General features: G+C 36.6%; 1 protein-coding gene and 1 long non-coding RNA gene across 3 annotated transcripts in view; one reads left to right on the forward strand and one right to left on the reverse strand.

Annotated features, from left to right (window-relative positions):
* The first annotated feature begins 333 nt into the window (after positions 1 to 333).
* LOC141557048 (uncharacterized) overlaps positions 334 to 18,489 on the forward strand; it is a 41,781-nt gene continuing 23,625 nt past the window's right edge. The window contains exon 1 of the long non-coding RNA XR_012486696.1: positions 334 to 496. This is a non-coding gene — a long non-coding RNA (uncharacterized LOC141557048). The remainder of the gene's footprint in view (positions 497 to 18,489) is intronic.
* ADRB2 (adrenoceptor beta 2) overlaps positions 13,604 to 18,489 on the reverse strand; it is a 113,017-nt gene continuing 108,131 nt past the window's right edge. For both annotated transcript variants that reach the window (XM_074292137.1, XM_074292136.1), the window contains exon 2: positions 13,604 to 16,933. In XM_074292137.1, the coding sequence (XP_074148238.1) occupies positions 16,899 to 16,933 (35 nt within the window). In that variant the 3' untranslated portion in view covers positions 13,604 to 16,898. The remainder of the gene's footprint in view (positions 16,934 to 18,489) is intronic.

The raw sequence follows: 18,489 nt of genomic DNA on the forward strand, positions 1-18,489 counted from the left end.
CAAAGAAGTGCAAATTAAGGAGAGAATCAACTGGGGAATGGCTAATCAAATTATGATATATGAATATAATGAAATATTATTGCTTTATCAGAAATTATAAGAAAGTCAATTTCAGAGAAATCTGGGAAAACTTGTATGAACTGAAGCAGAGTGAAATGAGCAGAAGTACTAGAACATTTTGTGCAATAACAACATTATAAAACAAAACAACTTCAAAAGACTTAAGACTGATAAGGGTGATGACCAAACAGGATTGCAGAAGACTCACAATGGAATATTCTAGCTTATCTTCTGATAGAGATATGGTGGGCTCAAGATGCAGAAGTCATTTTCATATATAAACAATTTGAAAAGTTGTTTTACTTAAGTATGCAGAAGCGTTATCAAGTCTTTGTTTTTCCATTTTTTCCTTTTTTTCCCCATGTGGGGAGGATGAGATGAAGATGAATAAGGAAAAGAAAAATAAAGAAAGAAAAGAAAGAAGGAAAGAAGGAAGGTAAGAGGAGGAAAAAAGGGGAGGAAGGGAAAGCAAGGAAGAAAAGAAGGAAGGTTGGAGGAAATAAAGCAAAAATGGTAGAGAGAAAGGAAGGAAAGAAAAAAAAGAAAAGAAGAAAAGAAAGAAAAGGGGTTTTGAAGTATCCTTTTATTTTAAAAAATGTGTAGAATAGAAGAAAAGACAAAGAGTATCAGACAAATGGTACAACTTTGAAAATTACATTTTGAAATATACATGTAGTACATATATTTGCACACAAATTTATACACAAAATAAATTTACATTTATATATTGCATATATTCTTACATTATGTATAAACAGATAGATATATCCAAGGTTTTATGTACAATTTTCTTTCATTTACTATGTATGTAGAAATGTCTGGTGTTTGTTAAGTTCACAAAAAAAAAAAGTTTTATTCATTTGAAAGCACATTTTAAGATAAACACACTATTTATGCATGGCCATTTAATTAGTTATTAATCTATTTACCTATATATCATCTGACTCCATCTCTCTAACTTCTGTACAAGTATAGTTCAAGGGACTTCATTAAATGCTTTCCTAAAATGCAGATGAACTCTATGTATACTATTCCTGTTCTAAGCACCTTATTGGAAAAGGAAACAAGCTAGCTCTTTGTCATCATTACTTCCTTTTCTAGAAGCTCATTAATCATGACTCCTTTAATAACATGCTTTGTAATTTTGTTAGAAATCCAATCAAGTTCATTAATCAAGTCTTTACAGAATCTGCTATCTGTTCCTTTTTAAAATTTGGCATGAGATTTAGGCTTCCTTCACTTGGCTGATGGCCCCTCTCCTGTTTTTCACTGTCTTTCAACTATCACTGACAGTGGTTTGGCAGTCACATCTACCATTTGTTTCAATATTTTGAGTTGTAGGTTATGCTTGATTGCTTGAATTTATCATGGATCAACAGATATCTTCTTACTGCATTTTTATTTATTTCAGTTTTCCTCCAACCATAGATACTTTGGTGCTGCCTTTTTTTTTTTTTTTTGCATCCCCAAAACTTAGCCCAATTCTTGGTAGATAAGAGGTATTTAATAAATGCTTGTAGATTGATTAATGTCTTTTTCAAAACAAAGCTTATTGTTTTCATCTGAGAAAATAGAAGATAAATCAAAAACAACAACAAAATTCTGAATTTCTGTTGTTTGTTATCATCCTATTCCCTTTATTGTCATCCTATTTTCCTCAATATAATGAGCCACCTTTTTGTTTTGCTTGGCAGTCTTTGATAGCTTCAGCTCTTCTGCCTGACATTGTTCTTACAAGCCCATGCTCCACTTTTGTCTTCATCTTCCATTACCTGCCCTACTTTCCTTAAGTTGTATGTCAAAAGACAGTGTCATGGAATTAGTAGCATGTGAGACTTAGAATCAAGCATTTATTTAAATACTATGTCAAACACTCACCAGACATATCATTATTCAGAAAGCATTAGTTTTTCAGGATATTAGTTTTGTTTACTGCAAAAATGGGAAAAAAACTTCTATTTATTTCATAGTGTTATAATGAAGCAAGTGTGTTGCAAGTGACAAAGTGTAATATAAATGCAAATTGTTATGTCTTTTAAAAATGTAACACTGACTAATGAGTTCTATGCATCTTCACTTTGGTCTCTTTGCACAATTGCTCCCCTCCTTTCTTAGAATTGTTTTCTATTTGAGTCTTCAATATGTCATTGATGAAATGTCACTGTCTCTCTTGATTTTTCCTTTTGAATATTTTTCCAATTACACATACAAAAAATTTTAACATTCATTTTTTAAGTGTTGAGTTTCAAATTCCCTCTTCCTTCCCACTTCTCCCCCTTCCCTAAGACAAAAAATTTGACATAGGTTGTGCATGTGCTGTCATGCAAGACATATTTCTATATTAGTAATGTTGTGAAAGAAAACTCAGGCCAAAAACATGAAAAAGATAAAGTTAAAAATAGTATGCTTTGATCTGTATTCAGACTCTGTCAGTTCTCTCTCTAGAAATGGATAACATGTTTCATCATGGGTCCTTTGGAATTGTTTTAGAATAATGTCTGGAACAAAATAGCTAAGTCTTTTACAATTACAATTTATTGATTTTTGCCCAGATGCTATCCATACCCATCTCCTTATGACTATATCACATTCCTGGACTTTTCTTAAATGAATGTATCTTCTTAATATATTTTTGAATTTTGGGAAATAGTTAAAAACTTATTCCAGATATTCAGTTCCAAAAACATTTCTATTCTCTCCTACCTCACTATATTTACAAATAAAACCTAATCTTTCAGAATCATTTTTTCCAACCTTTAGGTCTCATTCTACAAAATCTCAGTGATGCCCATCAAATCAAATTGATTCTCTGTGTCCTTATGTTCACCTCACCTTTGGATTTAGATGTAGTACATCATCTCTCCATCAGGAGCTGGGCAGCATACTTCCTCATGATCACCTATTGATTGATTGATCAACATATTTAAAACTTCAAAATTATTATTTTTTTAATATTGATGCCATATTGTTGTAGAGAAGGATTTCTTTAAACTTTCTACCTTGTTTTCTGGGACATCTGTCTGTATTTAGCCAGGAGAGAAAGATAAATGTTGTTCATTATACATATGTCACTTGCAAAATTCATACTTTTTAAATATCAAAACAGTCCTTTGTTATTCTAGCTTGTATTGTAACTCTTGTGTCCATCTCTCCACAAGAGTTCTGAAATTCCTGAAAGGTACATCAGAATATATATCATATACTTTACATTTTAAGTTGTTTTCTAGCTCAAATATCTTTCATTTTCTATTCTAAGGCTCCTTATATATAATCTGATTATATAACCTAATGATGAGGGCAATAATTAAAATGGGTTTTAAATAAAAACTGATTTAATATTTTGAATTGGAAAAGGAAGTGCTATGAGTTGTCATGCCAGAGACCAATTGCAGGGCTAAACCTTTATTTTTCAAACATCATTTTATAAACAATAGCTGTCTGGCACCGAACTAGAGTCTTTGCCAACTCTGCCTCTCTTAGGAATTCTTCCTATGACTTCATATTATTACATTGTCAAAAGATCTCAATTCTTATGGGTGTGACTTACTTAGCAAGTTAACACTTGATGTTGTTTCTATAAAGTGCTCTCTCCAAGGAGCAAGATCAAGCAAGAGTGAGAAATGATAGCGTGGGAACATTTTGGTTCCTTAATTTTAGTCACCTGTATTGTTCAGCCTCAGTTTTGACTGCTGGTCTCTTGAATGATGCTGAAGTAATCAGCTGGAAATGGGAAAGTTTCAGCAAAACTGGAAATTTTATCTATTTTTCACAAGATTAAGCTCAACATGCCAAACATTTATGGAACATCTATGATTGTGGTGTATAACATATTAAAGATGGGGTATACAGAATCAGAAAGAAACACAGATCCTAGCCTAAAGGTCTTTACAGTCATGGAATCATAGACTTGGAGGTGGAAGGGACGTTAGAGGTCATCAAGTCCTATCCCTTCATTTTATGGATAAGGAAACTGAGGCCCAAAGATGTTAAGGAGCATGTTAAGATCACATAGCTATTATGTTTGAATCAAAATTCAATTTCAAGTCTTTCTGATTTCAAATCCAGTACTTTATCTACCATGCAACCTAGAAGTCTATTTAGTGGGAGAGCGAAGAGTTAAGTACACAAATAACTTTGATAGAAGTTATGATGTGGGAAAGAAAGTTTATTATTGTGTTGATTTTTTCCTTTTTTTTCCTTCCCTTTTTTTCCTTCCTTCCTTCCTTCCTTCCTTCCTTCCTTCCTTCCTTCCTTCCTTCCTTCCTTCCTTCCTTCCTTCCTTCCTTCCTTCCTTCCTTCCTTCCTTCTTTTCTTCCTTTATTGGTGTTATTGTTGTTATTGAGACAATCCAACTACCATAACTAGGATCACATAACTAGTAAGTGTAAGAAGATAGATTTGAATTCAGATTCTCTTGATTCCAGGGCCAGTATTCTATTTACTGTACAACCTAGCTGCCCATATGCATTTTCCCACTAGACTGTAAACTTCATGAGAGCAGAGATGGTGTATATCCACAACCAAATTGTGAACTCCTTAAAAGCAAGGGTTTTGTCTCTGTGTGTATGTCTAGCAGTCAATGAACTCTAAGATGACTGTTGCCATGCATCAGTCTATTAAATTTGAGAGCATAGACCTTATATTCTTCTTCCTCACTAGATAGTGAGTTCTATTAGGAGAACTGCCTTGATCCCCCTACCCTACCCCAATACTTCTAAAAAGTACTTTCTAAACACTAGAGCTTAATTCATATTTGCTGAATTGAAGAGGAAAAGACTTAAGGGGACATGACAGTGCCTTCAAGTATCTGAAGAGATAACCTCTTATACGGAGGTTAGGCTTTTGCTGCTTCTCTAGAATGCAGACTCAGCAGCAATGGGGACAGAGGAAAAAAGCTGCAGAGAGATATTTTACTTCTCTCTCCTTCAGTTTCCTCATCTGTAAAATACAATGTTTGGAAACAATAGTCTCCAATGTCCCCTCTACTTCTAAATCTATGTCTATATTTCTTTGACAGTTTTCAGTGAAAACAAAGGAAAATCTTTCTAAAAACTGAGTTGTTCAATAATGACTAGCTACCTTATGAGATGGAGAGATGTTTGTCACTGGAGGTAATTGAGTAGAGGTTGTATAATCACCAATCAAGGATGTGCTAGAGAAGATTCCTGTTTGCAAATCAAATTATCCTAGAGAATGACTATTGAGGACTGCTAGGTGGTGCAGTAGATGGAGCATTGAGCTTGGAGTCAGGAAGACCTGAATTCAAATCTGACCTCAGCCACTTATTAGCCTTGTGATCTTGAACAAGTCACTTAACCTTGTTTGCCTTGCTTTCCTCCTCTGGAAGAAAGAAGAAGAAAAAGAAGGAAGAAAAGGAAGAGGAGGAGGAGGAGAAGGAGGAGGAGGAGGAAATGGCAAACCAATCCAGGATTTTTGCCAAGAAAACTCCAAATGGGGTCACAAACTGTCAGACATGACTGAAAAACAATTGAAAATCGTGACTCTTGAGGTCCCTCCTAACTGAACCTTCTAGGATTTTCCTTCGGGATGCTGTATATACTAGACACTTTTTCAATGGTTTCAGAATTAATGATTGATCATTAAATTCCAGTCATATGTAAATTTTCTTAAGATTCTTCCCTTTAAGGAAATTTTGCTTTCAAAAGTCTATTTTACTTGTGAGTTATATGGATATCTTGATAATAAAGCAAGATTGCTTGATTTCATTAAAGACAGGTTAGCTCATTCCAGAAAACAATTTGGAATCATGCCCAAAGAATTACTAAGCTGTAACCCTTTGACTCAGAGATACCACAAGTAGGACAATATACAAAAGAATATTTTTTTAAGAGGAAAAGTTCCTAAATGCACAAAAAACTGTTTTTGGCAGCTCTTTTTTTGTGGTGACAAAGAACTAGGAATTAAATTGAAAGGCTTGGTTTCAGATATGGGAAGACATGTTAATTGATGCAGGGTGAATCAAGGAACATCAGGAGAATAATTTATACTGTAACATCAACAATTAACAATTTTAAAAGACTTAAGAATTTTGATAAATGCATAGATCAGCCATGATTTTAAAAATGATGAAGAATTCACTCCAATCAGAGAAGTTATGAGCTACATGTACAAAATGAAGTACATAATCTTGGACAGAATTTATGTGGGAATTTATTTTACTTAAAGATGTGTATTTATTGCAAGGTTTTGTTTTTTTCTTTTTCCAATGGGAGGAGAAAAAAATGCTTGAAAATTGACTTTAAAATTAACTTTTAAAAAGAAATGTAACAAAAAAGGTTGATTGGCTCTATGTTCTACTGATCAGAATAGACGACACTTTCTTCTTTTAAAACTGATATACAAAACTTGAATGTTGCCTGTAGTTACTGTCATTTTTTTTTTCAGAGAATATACTGATTTTTTTTTCATTGCAAAGATTTTTCATTTTGTGGGGTATGGCTTACATTATGACCAATGCCATGTATGAAGCAATAGTGAAAATCTCAGCTTTGGAATCAGAACCAGAATTTAACTCTGGTTCTGTGTGACTTTGGACTAGTTTTTTTTTTATGGGCCTCAGTTTCCCCCTCTGTGAAATGATAATGATATTTGCACTTTTCCCCACACAAAGTTGTATAGGGAATAATTGAAATAGTGTATGTAAGAATTGATGCTAACTGAAATGAGCAGAACCAGGAGATCATTCTGATGGACATGGCTCTTCTCAACAATGAGATGATTCAGGCCAGTCCTAATGTTCTTGTGATGAAGAGAGCCATCTCCACTCAAAGAGAGGATTTCCCCTCTTTTTGTTGTTGTTTGCTTGCATTTTCTTTTCTTTCTCATTTTTTCCCTTTTTGATTTGATTTTTCTTGTGCAGCATGATAATTGCAAAATCTGTATAGAAGAATTGCACATGTTTAATATATATTGGATTACCTAGGGGAAGGGGTGGGGGGAAGGAAGGGAAAAATATGGAACACAAGATTTTGCAAGGGTGAATGTTTTGAAAATAAAAAGCTTTAATAAAAAAAGAAATAGTTTATATAAAATGTTATGTAATGGATGAATAGGGAACAGTACTAGAAGCATAATTCTACCAAGGTTACCTTTGTAGAATTATGCTTCTACTGTTCCCTATTCATCCATTATAAAATTAACTAGATCCTTATTGATTGGTGGGTGAGTCAATATAAATCAACTCACTTAGCCTATCACTGACCCAAGACTGCAGACAATGCTTCACTTTCTTGTTCCACCTAATCATCTGCTCATGCCATTGTGTCATGTTTTTGCCATTTCCCCCCTATCCTTCCTCCATGATTATTCTCTCATACTCTCTTTCCACCTCTTGGTATAAGTACAATAATTAAATTAATAGTGCCAAGGTTTTTTTTTTTTGGGGGGGGAGGAATGAGTCAATTGACTATCCTGTGGCTTTAGTCATCACTCCTATGAGTCTGCCCACCACAACTCCCTTACTTAGACATCATTCCCTTATATGTGCTGTCTTCCTTTTAAGTAAAACTTTTTGATGCCAGAGACAGTTTTTCTTTTTGTATTTATATCTTCAGAACTTAGTAGAGTATATGGCACTTGATTAGTTCATAGCAAATATTCATTCATTCAATCTACATGTCTTACATTTGAAAAAATATGTATTTCCTGTGTTCAGTCTTGATAGAAAGAAGTTGAGGACAGTGAGGGATGTTGGTGAGAAATAGAAAGCTTTGATAAGAAGCCAGAGAGGTAGAATGATCACTTTCTTGGAATTTTAGAGTCTTGTGTATAATGGATTCATAGGAACAAGATTCATAGATTCCGAGTTGAAAGAAGCCTTAGAAGTCACTTAGCCTAACCCTTACATTTTACAGATATGAGGAAACTGAGGTTCAGAGAAGTTAAATGGCTTGCTCATGATTTCACAACTATTAAATGTCCCAGGCAGTATTTGAAGCCAGATCTTCATGATTCTAAGGTAGATCCTCCAGCCATTTTTCTATAATTCCCCAGGCCAACCCACATTCTGACTATCTTCTGCTGTCAGAACAAATTTATCATAGATGATTATGATTTGTAGAAAAGTTCCCTTCTAGGTGAGTTTGAGTTGTGAAGTATTAATAATAGGTTAATTTGCTTATGTCTAATTAGCAATTACATTTCCTGTTCAGCTTTCCCTCCTCATTAAACCTCTGTTTATTCCTCATTCATTCATTCATTCATTCCCCAGTCCCCTTCTCAAAGGTTGTGCTAATAAATTGTAGACTCTAATAGGTCTCACTAAACTGAAAAGCCATCCATGAGGCTAGCCTGGCAAAGAGAAAAGAGGTTCATCATTTGAGAGTTGAATTGCTTTGGCTACCATGAACCATAAAATGAGGAAGAGGTGGGTGTGATTTAAACCCACAACACCTAGATCTGGGGTTTGTAAACATTTTGTAAACATTTCTTTGTCAGTCAGATAAAGTCTATGAACTCCTTCCCAGAAAACACCTAAATTAAAATGCATAAGATTACATAAGAAACTAATCAATTGAAATAGTTATCAAAATTAAAAAATAAAAACAAGGACATGGACCCCAGGTTAAGAAACCCTTCCTTAGATTGGTCTCAATCTGGGCTTCCTTTTTTTATTTCTTTTTCTTTTTTTTTTTCCCCTCTAACTAGTTGATGACAAGGCAGCAGAAAAGAAGAGTTCTGATAATAACACAGCTCTTGTATTATAAAAAATCAACTGTTGTTAGTTGTAATATTCCATCATTGTCCAACAAACAACAAATTGAGTGATGACTGAGAAATTGAATATTTATTAAAACAAAGGGAGACTTTCACTGTACTATGTAGCCTATAACTTTTAAGGAGAATTTATAGAAAGCCAGGGACTGTAGAGGTGGAGGATGTCTGACATGGAATGTTGGATATCTTATTAGATATAGTCAATGTGTTGGTTACTTTTGCTTTTCTGAATTATTTTCCTTTTTTGTCCTTCATTCTTTGTTACAAGGATAGCTAACTAGGAGTAGTGGGGAGTAATTGGAAATGAATTTGATGTAAAGTCAGAAAATGTCAAATACATGTACGATGTGTACCATACATATATATGTATATTCATATTTATGTGTGTATATGTGTATATGTGTATATATATACATATATATACATACATATATATATGTATGTATATATATATGTGTATATATATATATATATATAAAGACATGAAGAAGAATTTCACAGAGTGAAAGAGTGGGGAACATTTGCTCTCTCTTCCAGCTCTGATAGCCTATCGTTTGTGTTCTAAAATCTTTTCTAGCTCTAAATTTCTGTGTTCTGAGAGCCTCTCCCAGCTCTGATACTCTCTCTATGTCTCTGAATCACTGCTATGGAGAACCTCAGGGGGTAGCCTCAGGGCTCTATGTGCATGGAACAAACATAGATGCTGGGGACTGTTCTTTGTCGCACTGCTGTAGGGATTTATTGACATGTGGTAGTGTTTTCTTTAACTGCCAGATTTTTACATTCCCATAAATACTATTGGCTTTGAGCTCAGAAAATTTTAAATCAATTGGCTGTTTGCTTTTAAAAGTGTTTGCAAACACTCCTGGAAGCAGCATGAACCTTTGCATAAAAGCCTTCTCTGCTGGAGTCTGGGTGTGCCCATAAACCTGACTTGGCTCACATACAACTGAAATAGAGCCCATAGGGACAAGATGTTCCCAAATTGGGAGGAACATCTCTACAGTGAATGAACCTTGGATTTGGAGTTAAGAGGACCTGAGTTTGAAGCACAACTCTGATATCTAACTACGTGATCCTGAAAAAGTTACCCTTCAGAAAAGGAACCAGATGTTCTCTCTAAAGTCCTTTCCAGTTATACAGCCTATGCTTTTAGAATTATACTCTAACCAATGGTCTATAAAGTGGCAGACCCTGCCCTTATGGAGAGCTCTGGCATGATTCCAAAAGGTATCATCAGAACATGGGCTTTTTCCTAACATATCCATAGTACCTGACTGTTTCCCAACTCTCCCCACTCACGGTTTCCAGGGACTGTACAAGATCCAATTTGTCCTTTTCTGCCCCAGCACAGGACCCTTATCAGGGTCATAACCTCTCTTCCTCTAGTAATTCACACTTGAAACAAGGTAGGTGACACTGGGAAAAATCCTCCTCATTCGGTGTACCCATATTTAGATCCCCACATCACCTCATTATTACACCAGGTGCCCTTGACTGCCAGTGTATCATTTGGATAGTTCTGTGTTACAGAGCAGTGGTTGGTATATAAGTAATTCCCATACCTTTATGTTTTTAGTGGGACAGAATGAATTGCACAGGGATAAGTAAACATGGATGAATTGTAGTCTGCACTGCACATCTCATTATATTATTTTCAGCTCTCTTTCTTCTTCCCTCCCTTTCTTCCCCACTAATATTGAGTCACAATTCTTCCAGTTTCTAAGGTTCTCAACTCTGGTGTCTTTCTGGATTCTTCCCTCTCTTCACCATATCCAAAAGCCAAATTTTGTTGTTTCTGCTTCTTCAATGTCATCTTATTCCCATTCATGTGGCCATGATCTTAGATCAGATCCTTTTCATCTTTCTCCTGAACTATTAGAATAGTCTCCTAATTGGCCTGCCTTCCTCAAGTCTCCTCCTATTTCAATATGTCCTCCATATAGCTGACAATGTGGTTTTCTATGACATTCCTCTCCTCAATAAATTCTAATGCCTCCTAATGCTAGGATCACATATTTCCTCTTGATCTCATTTTTTAAAGTTTCTTTTTTGTCAGTTTTATAATGCATCTAACTTGTATTGTAAGATTATATATGTGTATATACATGTATGTGTGTATATGTGCATACTGGAAAAGGAAATGGCAAACCACTCCAGTGTGTTTGCTGAGAAAAGCCTATGGACACAAAGTTATGGAAAGTTAGATGTGACTAGATGACACAACAACAACAAAATGAATATGTTGTATGTGTGTTTGAGAGAGGAGGAGAAGGAGGGAGGGGGACAGAAAGGAAGGAGGGAGAGAGGGAGGAAGGAAACATCAAGGGAGGTAAGAAGAGACAGACAAAGACAAAGACACACGCACACAGAGGATAGAGAAAGAGAAGGAGGGAGGGAGGGGGAGAGAGAGAGACAGAGAAAGAGACAGAGAGAAAGAGAGAGAGAGAGAGAGAGAGAGAGAGAGAGAGAGAGAGAGAGAGAGAGAGAGAGAGAGAGAGAGAGAGAAGGAAGGAAGGAAGGAGGGAGGGAGGGAGGGAGAGACAGGGGGAGAGGAACAGGGAAAGGAAGAGAGGAACAGGGAAAGGGAGAGAGGGACAAAGAGAGGGAGAGATAGAGGACAGGGAAGGAGAGATGGACAACTAGAACTAGAGCTAGATGTTGTAGCAGATAGACCTCTGGCCCTGGAATCAGGAGGACCTGAGTTCTGAAAATTATTTCCCTAATCATGAAGTGAAAGTCAAGGACAGATGGCTACTGGAGAGCTCCAGACTCCAGAGGCTCCCCTTACCATCTCTTCCCTTGGACCCTTTCCAGATTGGTTTCAGCCAGCAACCAGAAGGACTAATCTAGGAAAAAGGAAAAAGGAGAAGTATGGGATTATAAATCCAAAGGATAATAGGTTAAGGAACTAGAACTGGAAGGGACTTCAGAGACATCTAGTCCAAGTTCTTCATTTTACAAATGAGAAAACTGGGTCAGCTGGAAAGCAGTGGTTTGAGTACTGATCCTGGAATCAGGAGGACCTGAGTTCAAATCCAGCCTCAAACACTTAATACTTCTTAGCTGTTTGATCTTGGGCAAGTCACTTAACCCCAATTGCCCAATAAGGGAAAAAAAAGGAAGAACTTGCTTAAGGTCACACAAAAAGTAGGTGGCAGAATTGGGATGTTGATAGCCTCAATTTCCCCACCCACACCACCTCACTTCAAATGGCTATTTCTAATGTTAACTCTAATTGTTATAGCACTTAAAAGATTTTTAAAAATGTTTCCCTCACAACAGCCCTCAGAATCCAGCGATCACTTATTCAATGAATGTACAATACTTTTATGGCTTTCAATAACTGTTAGGGTAAAACAGGCATTTTAAAACCCGATATTCTCTTCCTGTAATCTATCATTGCAAGGTGGAATGCACACAGTTTTCTAGTCCAAAAGCCCTAATTCAGAAGTTCTAAAAAGTTTGAATATTTATATATTGATAATTGTGTTCTAATAATAACTATTTATTTTATATATCTAAAACATTATTCTAAGATGGGATCTATAGTTTCAGCAGCCTGCCAAAGGACTCCAAAAATGTTAAGAATCTCTGCTTTATTTGATGATTCTTTTACACATTTTTTCATCTTCTGTCTGTGTGCTTATTATTATATAAATGGTGCTCCATGCCTTGTGCTCTCTTTTTCCCAAGCCCAGGTTCTTGAAAGTCATTGCTTCCTTTGAGGTTCAACTTCATTTACCCTAGGGCCTTTCCTGATACCCTTTGATGTTATGCACCACTACCGACCCAGCCCTGGATCTGTACCCCAAAAAACTTTATATATATATATATATATATTCTATATCATCTAAGTTGTGTATATGATATCTCCCTTGCTCCCCTCCTCCCAGGTCGAATGTAAACTTAGCATAGCAAGTGTTTGATTTTTATCTTTAAATCTCCTAAAACTAGTATAGTGCCTGGCACACTGATGATTTTTGTGTGTAAGACTTTAATAGTTACTGAAATGAATTAGCAAAATGTGATACTAATGGTGCAAGTCATGAAAACCTATGGGTAAGTCACTTAACCTCTCAATGAAATCACATTTTCTCATACTATAAGTCAGGGGTTCTCAAACTACCGCAAGCCAGAGGAGGCCCGCTGGCTGAGGACATTTATGCAACATGCCCAATTATGGCAAATGGGCTGAGGGGCAGAGACAGAGCGTGAGCTTATGTTTTTACTATTAGTTCGGTCCTCCAACAGTCTGAGGGATAGTGAACAGGCCCCCTATTTAAAAAGTTTGAGGACCACTGCTATAAGTGAAAGACAATAGCTACTGATTTGTATCTTTGAAGGAATTCTACATCAGAAATTTCCTACAATAATGAAATCACAGGTCAAAAAAAAAAGATAATGAAAGGAAAGCAATTTTTGGAGGGCTGTGGAAAAAAGAGTTCTGTTGTTGATACTACTGCTACTACCATTAGTGATTATGATGTAGTTATTGTGATCTGAAATGCAGTGATGATGGTGCAGATGGAGGGGCTAATGGATACATCCAGCATGAAGATAGTAATGGAAGGAAATGAACTCAGATGAGAGATCCCTCACTCTTCTCATATCTTCCCAGCATCAAAGATTGATTCAGTGGATGATAGAAAGGTAGAAAGGGGAAATGTCCTTGCATTTTTTCATGTAGTGTCATAGAACTGAGGAACAGGCACAAGGCCAGAATTGTCTAAGAGGCTATCACTGGGACCATTAACAAGGGAAAGGCAGGGATTATGAAGTATACATCAGAGTTGGAGTCAGAAAATTCAGGTTCAGACATTTATTGCATATGTAACTGGGATCCCATCTCTGGAAAGTTGGAAGGTTGGAATAGGTAAACTCTAAATACTGATTATCCTCTTCCCTCATGTTGCTCGTAGTTCTAACTTCTGGGATCAGAAAAGAGTAATCTAAATCTAATCCTTTTTCCTCTTCCTCATGAAAGCCCCCTCCCCCAAGTACTTCAAGATAGCTCTCAAATCCTCTCTGAGTCTTCTCCAAACTGAGGAGTGCTAGTTCCTTCAAATGATCCTTGAATGACATGGTCTCCAGTTCTTTCTCCATCCTGGCTTCCTTCTTCTAAACATGTTCCAGCTTGAAAATGGCCTTTCTAAAATTCCAAAACTGAATACAGTCCTTCCGATGGGAGACTGACTTGTACAGACATCAACAGAACTACTTCTTCCCTTGTTCTGATAAGTATGTTTATTAATTTAACGCAATAGAGTTAGCTTTGGGGATTACAGATTATGCTATTGATTTATTGAGTTTATAGGCCACTAACCGCCCTCCCACCCACCCCCGGTCTTTTCCCCCCTTAGGACCAATTGGGAGGCTCTATTTTTTATACATTGAATATTAGTTTCCAAACATTAAAAAAATTAAATTATTTATTCTAACCACCAGAGGGTGCTGGGATGCCGATCATCTGTGTGTCAATAGACAATCCCTCCTTTTTCCTCCTCCCACCCACTTACGCCCCAAAGTACCACTTACTGTGATACTCAGGGGACCTCTAAACACATCAGTCACAGCATGTCAGAGCTAGAAGGGACCTGAAGGATGGAGTCCAGCATTTTCATTTCACAGTGGAAGACGTCCCTCCACACATTTCTTGACTATTCCAAGAACAATGTAGTATACAACAGTATTATCTTCAGTTCTGAATTGAATCAAAAGATTCCTTCTTGCATCTGCTCCAGTTTAATCTTGTGAGCTCGGACAAGTTCCTCCCCTCCTTAAGCCTCAGTTTCTTCATTTGTTAAATGAGGAAAATAATCCCTGCCCTGTCTCTCATATGCCCCAAATATGGTAAAAATGCTTTGTAAAATGTCAAGTGTTATAGAAATAAGACCTACTATTACTTAATAGCTCTTAATAGCACTTATAACAAATTCCTCTTTTTCAGCGTTCTTAGAGCATTCGTCTTTACTAGGTGAGTCAAATTAGGGATGATATCATGGAAAAAGGAGTGATTTAAGAATCAGCATATTTGAGTATGAATCTTTTCTCTTTCACTGACACATTATATAAGCTTTCCCTATCTAAGCCTCAATTTCCTCATCTGTAAGATTAGAGGATTGAATTAGATTAAGTCTGTTCAGGAATTTGCTGTTTTATGGACTCTAAAGTGCATTTTGGATGAAATAATCTATGGTCACTAGCTGGCTCTTAAATTTTGTTTTATGTTCTGAAGTTCTCACTACTTCTAAAGTTCATAACTAACATTTCCATAACTTTAAGGTTTACTAAGTGTTTTTCATATGTTATCTCTGGTGATCTTCACAATAAGCTTTCATGGTAAATGCTATTCTTCTTCTCATTTTACAGATAAGAAAATCAAGGATAAGAGAAGTAAAGTAACTTGCCAGGGTCTTCAAAGGCTGGATTCAAAATCAAATCCTCCTTGTCTCCATCATGCATCCATTGATTTATTTACTATTCCACCTAGATGCCAACTAGAAGCTGTGGTATCTATTCCCTTCTTATAAATTCAAAAAATTCTTCTCATAAATACTTCCTAAAGTTCCAACATACAAAGCCTTGTGAGGCTGCAGAAAAAAATGTCCCTAAATGCCCGCCCAAGTTATACAAAGGGGAAATGCTTTATGATGACATATCTTTCTTAGAGGGTTCTAGGTGAGAAAGTGGATAGAGCCCTGGGCCTGAATTCAGTAAAACTTGAATTCAAATTCAATTCAAATTTTCAATGACTTTGGGCAAGTCAATTAATCACTATCTCCCTCAGTTTTCTCAACTAAAAAAATGGGGATAATAGTAATCTCTATCTCCCAGGGTGGTTGTAGGGATAATAGGGATAATATTTGTCAAGCACTTAACATAGTGCCTGGCATATAGTAGGTACTTAAAGAAGGCTTGTTTTCTTCCTTCCTGAGATGTTTCATGCAACATGAGTTTTTGAAAGTTATATTATACATTAATTGCATATGGTGAATGCCTTATTTAAAGGAACCATATGTTGAGTGTGAATCCTTTCATAGTGCAGTTATTTCTCCTTTTCTTCTATCCTTTTGATAGTTTGTGCTTTCATAATATTTAGTTTCCCTAAAGGAGGGGAAGGTAAGGGTTACACTTGCAATTACACTCTGCTTCATAAGTGTTGAAAAACCTAAGCATTTGCATTGCCCCCTCCCCTTTTGTAAGAGCAGCATGGACAGATATGGAAATAAGGAAGGGAAAGAGAGAAGAAAAGAGAGAGGAAAAAAACAGTGGAAAATGGGCAGAAAGAGAAGGAAAAAGGAAAGGAAATTAGGGAGACAGAACAAAAGAGAAAAGAGAGGTAGGAAAGGAGAGAGAAAAAAAGAGGGTACAAAAGGAACAAAAGAATAAAAAGGGAAAAGAGAAAGAAGAGAGAAAATGGAAGGAGGACAAAGATGATGTGGGAAGGAGAGAGGAAGAAAGAAAAAGGAGAAAAAGCAGAGAAAAGAGAAAAGGAGAAAAAAATAGTGGGGAGAGGCGGGTATTGTGGAGAGGATGAAAGAAAGAACCATGACTGAGAATCAAATGTCAAAGTCCAAAGTTAAGCTGTTTCAATGTTTCTTCCATTTATGTTAAAACGATTATTATTTTTTTCAAACTTGACAACACAGCCCATCTGGGTCCTGTTGTCCCCTGAGTCCCATTATGAGGCCAGTTCAAGCTGACTCCCATGAACTTGTTAATAATAAAGAAATCAAATCCCTTGAGTGTTGTTGAGGCGTTGTGTCACTATCCTCGGGTTAGGTGGGACAGGGAAGTCCACACTAACCCTCTTCTCCTTCCTAGAGACCTTGAGGTTTGGAGAACCCTGGCTGCAGCCCCTTGCAATTTCCTGGTCCCCCCTCATCTCCTGGTTCTTGCCGGGCTGTGTTCCTTCCAGATTTTCTCCTTCCATGGCTCATTGCTCCTTTGCCTTCAGATCCTGAGTTCTTCTGTTATCTTTCCGGTGGCAGAAAGGAAGTCACTGTAGGCTTGGACCTGGAGGCAGGCAGCACCATGAGGTAGCAGTCCCCAGGGTCAGTGTTTGCCCTCCCAGGAAAGGACGAGAAAATACAACCCATTCAGCTTTCAACTGTCCCAGGATGGTCTGGGGTCCCTGAGGAAGAAAAAAAAAAAGACAATGAGATTTCAGGGATTACCAGATATTAGCCAAAAGCCTCAGTTCTTTCATCCTTTCTGCAGTGGCAGAGATCCTTTTGTACAGAGGTTCTTAACCTAGGGTCCATTGATTTCTAAAGGGTCTCTGGATAGATTTCAATGTGCTTATAAACTTGAATAGCCAAAAATTACATCTTTATTTCAGCATAATATGTGTAATAAAATCCTATAGATTTTATTTTATGCATCTTAAAACATTATTCTGAGGACTCCAGAAGCTTCATCAGATCAAGGGTGCCATGACATCTCCCCCCCCCCAAAAAAAAGTTTGAGGACCAGTGGAGGCTCTAGAATTTAAAAGTTAAAAGTTGAAATAGACCCTAGGGACCTAATCTCATCAAGGACCTGCAGCTATAAAAGGAGAAGGGGCTTAGGAGACCCAATTTGGATCTTTCCTCTGATACTAAGAGTTTAGACATTCCACTATTTTGAATGTTTCATTCCCTTCTTTCTATCACTTTTTGCCTCTCCCTCTCACCTTTGTCTTTTTCTTTATTCTTATTTCTGTTTCCATTCCCTGTTTTCTTTTATTCTTCTTTCTCTCTTGTCTTGAAATATTTCTCTCTCTTCTATTTTTGTCTTTCTTCTCTGTCTTTGCCACCCTGCCTTTCTATTCCTTTCTCTCTCTCCCCCCATCTTTCTTCTCTTTTTCTATTCCCTCTTTTTCTCTTTTTCCCTCTCTTTCTATCTCCCGTCTCTTTCTTCTCTCTATTCATCTTTTTTCTCTTTTTTCTCTTTCTTCTCATTTGCTCTGTTTCTTCTTTTGTTTCTCTGATTTCTCTTTTTTTCCTCTTCCCCCCCTCTCCATTTGTCTCTGTTTCTCTCAATGTCCTTAAGTTTTATTTTTAAAATGCATGCAAAGATAGTTTTCAACATTCACCCTTGCCTTCCAAATTATTCTCCCTCCATTCCCTCCTTCCCCCTCCCCTAGACAGCAAGTAATTCATGTGCAATTCTTCTAAATATATTTCCACATTTATTATGCTGCACAAGAAAAATCAGATCAAAAGGGGAAAAATGAGGAAAAAACAATTAAGCACACAACAATAAAAACTGCAAAGATAAAAATACTATTTTATGATCCATATTCAATCCTTTTAGTCCTTTCTTTGGGTGCAGATGGCTCTCCCCATCACAAGTCTATTTATTGGAATTGGCCTGAATTGCCTCATTGTTGAAAAGAGCCAAGTCTATCAGTGTCCTTAATTTTTAAAATGAAGACAGAGGCAACATGGGACAGTTTTCCTATCCATAAAATGAGGAGGGTTTTTTCTAGGTATGGCATTATATGAAAAATAGTTGCTATATTAGCAAAAGTCAAAAAAGCCAAGAGGCACAACTGAAAGATGAATCTAGGCCTCATAATTCCTAGGCTATGGATTCCTGGGCATATCACATCTGACTGGGCAAATTTAATTAGTGCAGTTATAGAAAGAAGAGACATCATAATGGGGGCTACCCAAAGATTCCTTTTCTGCTCTCCAACTTACTTTG

The sequence above is a fragment of the Sminthopsis crassicaudata genome, chromosome 2 (genome assembly GCF_048593235.1).
Source record: "Sminthopsis crassicaudata isolate SCR6 chromosome 2, ASM4859323v1, whole genome shotgun sequence".
Classification (NCBI taxonomy): Eukaryota; Metazoa; Chordata; class Mammalia; order Dasyuromorphia; family Dasyuridae; genus Sminthopsis; species Sminthopsis crassicaudata.